At 58.1% G+C, this 8542-nt stretch overlaps 2 protein-coding genes across 3 annotated transcripts; one reads left to right on the top strand and one right to left on the bottom strand.

Annotated features, from left to right (window-relative positions):
* The first annotated feature begins 311 nt into the window (after window positions 1-311).
* LOC107209971 (RNA-binding Raly-like protein) lies at window positions 312-6822 on the top strand. Of its 2 annotated transcripts, XM_015640211.2 has the most exons (7): window positions 312-394; window positions 1828-1906; window positions 3729-3779; window positions 4117-4265; window positions 4617-4730; window positions 4997-5163; window positions 5536-6822. In XM_015640211.2, the coding sequence occupies exons 1-7, from the start codon at window positions 358-360 to the stop codon at window positions 5572-5574; spliced, it is 636 nt and encodes a 211-aa protein (XP_015495697.1). In that variant the 5' UTR covers window positions 312-357; the 3' UTR covers window positions 5575-6822. The 2 variants fall into 2 exon arrangements, with proteins under 2 accessions (XP_015495697.1, XP_033373064.1); XM_033517173.1 differs by having other exon boundaries at window positions 4997-6822.
* A 38-nt stretch (window positions 6823-6860) lies between these two features.
* On the bottom strand, window positions 6861-8529 carry EXOSC6 (exosome component 6). The gene has a single exon (XM_015640209.1). The coding sequence runs from the start codon at window positions 8522-8524 to the stop codon at window positions 7601-7603; it is 924 nt and encodes a 307-aa protein (XP_015495695.1). The 5' UTR covers window positions 8525-8529; the 3' UTR covers window positions 6861-7600.
* Window positions 8530-8542: the final 13 nt, after the last annotated feature.

Here is an 8542-nt window from a genome sequence, read left to right as displayed (position 1 = left end):
TGGGGCAGGAGAATGAAGCTGGAAGGATGAGGATGAGGATGAGGGTGAGGATGGAGATACCGAGAGAAGAGTCCGGCAGGTGGGGCGGGAGAATGAAGCTGGAAGGATGAGGATGAGGGTGGAGATCTCGAGGGCGGGGTGCGGCAGGTGGGAAGGGGCGGGAGGATGGAGCTGGAGGGAGCCCGGGGAAGATGAGGGTGAGGCTGGTCATCCCCGGGGGAGGGTGATCCCGGTCCCCGCGGTGCCGGCAGTGGTGCGGCCCGCGGTCCCCCCGGTCGGCGGTGGTAGCGACCGGTGGCAGCGCGCTCGGTCGGGCGCGGGGCCGGAGCGGGGCCGGAGCGGGGCCGGAGCGGGGCCATGACGCTCTTCGGCAGCGGGGACCCGGGCTGGAGATGTGAGTACCGACCGCATCCGGCCCTCCACCCCCCCCGAGTGCCCCTTGCCCCGCGGGATCGGCTCTCCTCTCACACCCCTTCCCCGGGAGATGCTCCGGCACTGGGATGCTCGAGCGGCACCGGCAGCTCTGAGCGAGGCGGGGGTGTTCCCCTGCAGCCTTCCAGTGCCTCTAAGGCTCCCCACCCCGGGCACGGCACCCTCCGGAGTGCCCACCACAGCCGTACCAGTCCCTCCCCGGGGCTGGATGGCTTTCCAATACTCGGGATGCCGGGTCCTTCCTATGCCATCACCCGTGGGACAAGGATGTCCTCCCACTACAGGGTTGTCCCCATGCCGTTACCCCTCCACACCATTAGCCCCAGGACTGGAATATCCTCTCAGTACGGGAATGCCCCATGCCATTCTCTCCTAGAACAGGGATTTCTTCTAGTTCTGGGATGTTCCCAAGCCATTAATGCCAGGTCAGGCATGTACTCTCAATAATGGGATGCCCCTTTGCTAATACCCTCCCAGGACAGGAATATCCTCCAAGTACTGGGATGTCCCTCCTTGCATTATTCCCCCATGCCATTACTCCATCAGGACAGGAATATTCTACCACTACCCTTCTGTTACTGGGGAGAGAGCCCAGACACTGGGAACAGCTGGTCACACCTACTGTGGCCAAGACTGAGTGTGCGAGAAGGAGCCCTCAACTGTTTCCTCACCCCAGTGGCCACAGAGGTTAAGGAGTGTCCCAAAATTAAATACATGGAGATATTCACAAACCACACCATCAGTGCCTCTCAAATGTATATGCAGAAAATAGATTCAAGCTGTCTTTTATATGGATGTTGGTTGTGAAATCCTAAAGGAGGGTTGAAGAGCATCGCTGGGGAGGTGTGATGTGGCATTGCTGAGCTGTGCATCCAGAGGCATTTCCACCCCACATATCATCACACCCTGTGTCTCAGCAGCCTTTGGGAGGATGAAGCAGCTGGACACAGGGTTTTTCCCATCCCTGGAACCCAGCTGCACTCACAGGCATCCTGCTGGCCTGGATATCCCTGAAAAATAATCCAATTACCAAAGGTGGATTCACCACAGTGATGGGAAATGTCTCTGCAGGTTAATTATGCATCAGAAGTGCTTTCTGCCATCCTAATTGGAGCCTGCCTAGCTTTGGGTCCTTGAGATGGGGCACCCATCAGAAGGGATAGCTGGAGCTGTTACATTTCTGGAACTACTCTCTGCTGCTCACATCCTTCCCAAAGACTTAAATCTAGAGAGATCTGCCAGCCCCCTTCTCGTCCTGTGGATGCTCTGCAGTGGGACATCTCCACCCAGGAGAGAAGTGTGGCTGGGAAGCTGGTTCCAGAGATGTGTCTGTGTGGGGTAGGATATTGGCATCCCCTTTTCTTTCCACTGTTCATTCCTCTCCTCTCCCCTCAGATTTGGATATGTCCAGGGAGTCCAAGCTGAGCCGGGCCAGGCTGGGCCAGAAGCGTCAGCACAGCAGCAGCCTGTACCAGTGAGTGCCTGTGCGGGGCAGGGGTGCACTGGGGGCTGGGGACTGTCCCACACCTGGCTCCTCCTCCTCCCCTGCTCTCTGTCCCTCACCTCTGCCTATTCCAGCTGGGAGGCATAGGGTAGGGACATCCCTGCCTCAATCCAACGGGGCTCTTGGAGCATCACCTGATGGCACAGGTGCATTTGGAGTCCTCACCAGGCTCCTCCTGGTGTGTGAGGATTCCCCTTCCCCATCTGAAGGCAGTGGGAGAACAAGCAGATCCCTGTGATCTCCACACCTGCTACAGGTGTTGCCCCCCAGTAATGGCTTCACACTGTCAGGGGATAAGTTTAGGTTGGACATAAGGAATAAGTTCTTCCCTGTGAGGGTGGTGAGGCACTGATACAGGTTGCCTAGAGAAGCTGTGGATGTCCCATCCCAGGAGGTGTTCAGGATCAGGTTGGATGGAGCTTGGAACAACCTGGTCTAATGGAAGGTGGTGTTGCCAATGGCAGGGGGGTTGAAATGAGATGAGCTTCAAGAACTCTTCTAGCTGAAACCATTCCAGAATTCTGTGATTCTGTGTCAATGTCAGTTACAATTGTGGCCTTTAAATGCCGTTCCTCAAACTCTGCAGAGGCACATAGGGGTGGTCATATCTCTGAGGAGGGCAGTGGGTGATGATGATGATGGCACAAGTGGTAGATGAAGAGCCTGTCCCCATCCCTGTGCACTTTTGGCTCCACATCTCAGTGGGTATGTGTTGAGAAGAGGATTGGTCTCCTGTCTTGTTAGAGCTTTTTTGTGAACGCCCTGACTGAACTAATTGCTCTGCCTGTTGCCATGGAGCTGAAGGGATGCAGCACTGGAGGGCTGGGACTGCCAGCCCCCTTGGGCAGTGGAGCATGGCAGCTACTGCTTTTGCTGTTCCCAGGAGATGCTCTGAGCAAAGATCTGAGCCTGAAAACCCCTTGCTGTGTCCCCAGTTGAGTGCTAGACCCCAAGACTAGCTGTGCTGCAGTGCCACCAGTTCTCTCACAGCACAGGGTGGCCTGTGGCATCCCCATCCCTTTTGGCATGGGCTCCAAGCTGCCCTCTGGGCTGGGCAAGCCTGGCCTAGGCTTGGTGCCCCAGGCAGGGCAGCCCAGCTTGCCTGAGGGCCCCCCAGCAAACCTCCAGCTCTCCCTGAGTTCTTGCATTGATCCAGTGGTCACAAGTTCATCTGCAGCCAGATCTGGAGCACTGGGGGACCTTGTCCTGGTTCCCCCATTCCTGGCAGCATGAAGGCTCCCTGCTCCAAGTGATTCTCAGATCAAGGCTTTGTCTCCCCTCAGGTTAGGCTTAATCCTACACTCCCTGACTCTGCAGGAGCTGAAGCAGCAAAATAAGCTTCAGCATCCTTCTGCTTCCTCCTCCTTCCTTCTCCTTTCCCCATTCCCTGCTCCTGGTCCAGAGTGCATGGTTTATTACTGGAATGTGGCTGCTCACAGTGGATCTGTTGACAGATCTCTTCTTAATTTGGAGCCAAGCGAGCCAGCAGCATGTATGTGGAGCCATGACCACGAAATTTAACATCAGGGCACTCTAAATGCAGGTTCCTGAGGGCAGACCTTGCTGATGCTGCCCCAGGGACTTCTTACCATCCTCCTTAACACCCTTGTTTGTCTATGAGGATGATCACTTCCAGGGGCAGAGTCACCTCCTGGATCATGCTACAGCTTGTGTGGGATGCTCTGGGATGCCTCCTGCTCCCTAGGGATGAAGGCTGGGTGGGTTTGTGCCCAGCAGTGACTGCTCCACGGTATCTGTGGGTGACATTGTTTGCTCTCTCCCCCTCCTGCAGCAGTAACTGTGACCTGGACTATGATCTCTACAGGGATGACTTCCCATACCGGTGAGCACAGCATTCCAGGAGCATGATGAGCTGAGCATGGCTGGGTTTGATCTGTGACTGTCTCTGATCATGGAAAAATGGGGTGTCCCTGGGCATCCGTCCCCTTGCCTTTGACAAAGGCTTGGTCGTGTTTCCCCCCTTGAGGGAGCTGCACCTTCCCCAGGCTGGGGGCCTTGGGATGGGGTACCTGGGGCAGGGACAGCATGTGGGCAGGGCAGTGCCCAACCTGGGAGTCCTTCACTGCACAGGGACCCCAGGACATGCTCTCTTGGCTGGCAAGGACTGCTGCTGCACCTCTGAGGTTGTGCTCACACCCCGTGCTCTTGTGCCCTTGCAGGGTATACGAGTACCAGAAGATCCCCCCACTCATTAACTGCATCCCAGTCAAGACCAGGCGGACTCACTCGAGAGCAGGAAGCAAGAGCAGCCTGAGTCCCCAGCCTGGGACAAGGAGCAGCACTAGCTCATCCACAGGACGGACAAAGTGTAAGTGCAACAGGGCTGGGAGGAAGAGAAGCAGAGGTTTTGTGTCTCGGTACATTAGAGCAGCGCTGCAGCCCAGAGGCCCCACTTGATGCTGACCCTGACTTAATGCTGAGTCCCCAGCTCCAGCAGACACAGCCTGGGCTGCACTGGTGTGCTGGCTGCTCCCTGGATCCATTCCTGTTCCCCAAGGATGCCCAGAAGGGAGGATGTTTCATAGAAGAGAATGTTTTGTGGAGGAAAATGCTCCAGAGAAGGGGAATGCTCCCGAGAGGGGGATGCTCCAGAGATGGCTGCCCAGGATGGCATGTCTTCCTGGCTTTGGGTGGATCTTCATGGTTCCTCTTCCAACAGTGCAAGCTGAAGAGCTGCACTCCATCAAGGGGGAGCTGAGCCAGATCAAGGCACAGGTGGACAGTCTGCTGGAGAGCCTGGACCGCATGGACCAGCGGAGAGAGCGTCTCACAGGTGAGGGGACCAGCCACTGACCCTCCAACATTTGTGTGTCTGTGCCAGGCAGCTCATGGGCACACAGCCTGAGCCCTGATCTGGGTTTAAGGGGAACCTCCCTGTGTGCCCAGGACATCCAGAGTTAGCTGGGAAGATTCCCCACATCCTTTCCCTTCTCTGGGCTGGCATGGAAGAGCCCAACCTTTTGGTACAAGGGAAACAGGTGAGGACAGAACTGGTATTTGCACAGGTACCCCAAATTTCTTCTGTCTCTGCCTTTTCAGGGTCCAAGGAAAGGGAGAAGAAGAGGGCAGAGCCGGGGACAGAGTCATCATCCCCAGCTGGAGAGGGGTCACAGGAGTCACGGGGAAAGGAGGGGACGAGGGCTGATGGGGACAGAGACCTGTGCAACATTGACAGTGCAGAGGAGAGCACAGACACAGAGGAGACGGTAAGAGGTGGGCCAGATTCTCTGCCAGACTATTTCTCTAAAATCCACCCTTGCTTGCTGCTGAGGGATGCCTGGAGTAGATGAAATGCTCCATTGGGGTTCCCCAAGCCATTCCAGACTTCTGCCAGGGCTAAAACCTTTGGCACAGCCAGAACATTCACAAGTACCCCGCAGCAACCCCCTGGGTGTGCATCACTCCAGCACCAGGGCTACAAAAACACCCTTGGAGCAGAAACACATTTTATCAAAGGTGCTGCTCCCACACTGCACTCCCCAGGTGGGTGTGGGATCCCAGGTACTGGGCAGGGTGCTGAGTTTGATCCTACTGCTGGAGTGCATCACAGGACAGCCATGCTGTGTTTCTCCTCACAGGTGAAAACCCACATTTTGGACCCCAAGGGGAGCCAGTAGCCAGACTGGGATGTTGTGGCCTTCCTGTGAGGCCAGCCCTTCCCAGCTTGTGTTCTTTATTTCTTTTGAGGCTTCCAGGTAGTGCCACACACGACACAAGGTGCCTGCACTCGGCATGGCCATCCCCTGCCGCTGGCAGCCTCACGTCCTATCCTGGAAGTTGCCTGCCAGCTCTGGCAAGAGTTTTTGTGTTCCAGTGCACTTGTTTTCTTTTTCCTTCTGTTTTCAGACCAATGGATAAGCAGAGGTGGCCTGGGGAGGGAAGGGAGTAAAAAATAGAAAGGACCATATCCCAAAGTAGCATCTCAAATCCCAGCTGGCCTGCTGCCAGCATCACCTCACCCACAGGATGCTGTGGAGAGAGAATGTAGCCCAGTGCTCCCACCCCTATGGCACAAGTGGCATCCCAACCTTCAGACCCTGGGAACTGGTGCAGCAGGCACAGGTACAGCCCAGGATGGCTTTCAGAGCTGCTCAGCATCCCACCATAGGAAGAAGGAACCATGCTAAGCCAGCTTTAGGAGGCTTTTGTGGGATTTTAGGATGGTGCCAAGCCTAGCTCTGATGTGATCTGCAGGACCAGCAGTGGGGCAATGCCAACCCAATCATTCCCATTTGCTCCAGCTCCCAAATGTGTTTTCCTTACTGATTTTCCACAGGCCATTCTCAGCCAGGCATTGCATCTGCACCCAGCAGGACTCTAGTAAGAGCTTTACGAGGCACCCGAAAAGTCCTGGTCCCCCTTGTGCTCCCCAGTGTCACATTTCAGTTACATGTCCCTCATTTCTGTTGTCCCTCTCTCACCGATAGGAACTTGTTCTGTATTTCTAATTTGCTCTGGTAAAAGAGTGTATTGTCTTGGAAAGAAAAATAATTTATATTTCTTTTCTCTGGTTATTCAACTCCAATGCAGTTTTTAACCACCTGAAGTGAACAGTTTTGTACCCCATTTTATGCACTGCCAGACACAGCCCTCAGCTCTGAGGGCTTTCTTGGATGCTGCCTTTCCTACAGCTCAACCCACAGGCATGAGTGCAGCTCTGCTCTGTATCCCAATGGAAAATACCCCAACTTCCCTACCAGCCCACCATGGTGCAACTTGGCAGACAAGACCACCTGCTGCACTCCATCCCCAGGAATAACCAGATTCCAAGGAAGCACCCAGCTCCCCCTGAACTCCTCAAGGACAGTGGGAGCAGAGAGGGTCACTCCAATTGTAGAAGCACATCCTTCCACCTCTGCCCATGGCTGGCAGAGGCCCCAGGAGGGCCATGCAAGCAGAAGACTCACCAGAAAAAATATTATTTATTATTACAAAAAAACCTAACAAAACACAACTCTGCCACCCTGAAGCACTGCCTGGGCAAGAAGTCCAATGGATGCTAGTCCATGCCATGATGCGGTTCTTGCCTGGTTCTGCCTAGATGCTGCCTGCACAGATGGATATGGTGGGGAGCTTGGAGCAAGGGTTTCAGCCTGGTGCTGTGACCACCCCAGGGTGAGATGTGGGGTCCTGGAGTGCCAGCAATTGCATGGAGGGAGGTGTTGGGCAGGCTCTGGCTGCTGAGGCAGTATGGAGGTTGCTCTTTGGGGGCTTCAGCAGCGTGCAAGGCTGTTTGGGTCCCGTGGTGCCAGTCGAGAATGGCCTCCTGTGACACGACGGCTCCTTAGGTGCACTCTGGGGTGCTTGGGCAGTGCGGGGGGTGCAGATTCCTGTGTCCTTGAGCACAGTTCTTGGGCCTCCAGCTACGTGGGCAGCACGAGGGGGTCTCCAGCAGTGCAAAGGTAGGCTCATGCAGTCCCCAGCATGAGGCATTGATCAGGCTAGGTCTGGGCATTCACCAGCAGTTACAATTAAACTTAAGCTTCAACTTAATAAGCTTCTAAGATTCTAAAATAAACATATTTTAATCCCCAGCAGTGATGAGTGGATCAGGCAGGCTCCAGGGGTCTCCGGCAGCATTGAAAGCAGCTTGTGCGGGCTCTGGGAGATGTCCCATCCCCAGACTCCAGGTCTCACGGGCACTCAGGCACTGGTGGCGGCGGCGGCAGTGGCGGTGGCAGCGGCGGCGGCATCGCGGCGCTGGGCGGCCCGCAGCAGGCTCTGCCGCAGCACCGGGTACTGCCGGTGGCAGCCATCGAGACCGAGCCGCAAGGCTTGCGCCCAGTCCTCGGGCGGGCCGCCCCGGCCGCCGCCCAGCACGGCCGACACCTGGTTGAGGGCGGGCAGCAGGGCCAGCGTGAGGCGGGCGGCGGCGCGGCGCTCCTCGGGCTCGGCGGGCTGCAGCATCCATGAGGCGGCGGGCGCGGCCGGCCGGCACAGCGCGCAGCCCACGGCCAGGTCGTACATCTCCACACCCGCGTCCGCCAGAGCCAGGGCGGCGGCGCTGACGGCGGCGGCCAGCGCCGAGCCCCCGTCCTGCAGCAGCAGCGCGCTGACGGCCAGGCGGGCCCGCGGGTAGCGGCCCAGCCGCACCGCCGGCTCCAGCGCCTCCCGCAGCGCCGCCGCCGCCTCCCGCTCCGCCGCCGCGCCCGGCCGGCCCCGCGCCCCACGCCCCGCGAAGGGCGCCCGGCGGAACTCGCAGAGCAGCCGGCCCGGGCCGGGCTCGGCCGCCTCCCGCGGGCCCCAGGCGGCGCAGAGCACCTTGGTGCCGCTGCCCAGCTCCACGTAGGCCGAGCCCTGCGCCTGGCTCAGCAGCCCGGCCCTCGCGAACAGCGGCCGCAGGGCACAGGGGTCCCGCGGCGCCGCCCCCGCGCCCTCCTCGTCCTCCTCATCCTCGGCCGCGGTCGCTGCCCACAGCGCCGGCGGCTGCGACTCCTCCGGGCCGCGCAGGCGGCGGTGATCCAGCGGCATGGCCGGCGGGACACGGCGAGCGGGCGGAGATGGGGCGGGCCCGGGAAGGAGGCGGGCACAGGCTGTGAGTGGCAGCGGGATCCCACCCCATCCCATCCCACCCCATCCCGCCTG

The sequence above is a fragment of the Parus major genome, chromosome 11 (assembly GCF_001522545.3).
Source record: "Parus major isolate Abel chromosome 11, Parus_major1.1, whole genome shotgun sequence".
In the NCBI taxonomy this organism is placed as follows: domain Eukaryota; kingdom Metazoa; phylum Chordata; class Aves; order Passeriformes; family Paridae; genus Parus; species Parus major.
The sequence above is the reverse complement of the archived record's forward strand: the minus strand, read 5'-3'. Positions and strand labels throughout refer to the sequence as shown.

What these genes read in the sequence shown, in the direction of transcription:
- LOC107209971 (XM_033517173.1), top strand. Translation starts at nt 358, where the DNA reads ATGACGCTCTTCGGCAGCGGGGACCCGGGCTGGAGAT. An exon ending in ATCCACAGGACGGACAAAGT is followed by an intron (nt 4,266 to 4,616) that starts GTAAGTGCAACA and finishes CTCTTCCAACAG; the next exon opens with TGCAAGCTGAAGAGCTGCAC. An exon ending in GCGGAGAGAGCGTCTCACAG is followed by an intron (nt 4,731 to 4,996) that starts GTGAGGGGACCA and finishes CTGCCTTTTCAG; the next exon opens with GGTCCAAGGAAAGGGAGAAG.
- EXOSC6 (XM_015640209.1), bottom strand. Translation starts at nt 8,524, where the DNA reads ATGGGATGGGGTGGGATCCCGCTGCCACTCACAGCCTGTGCCCGCCTC.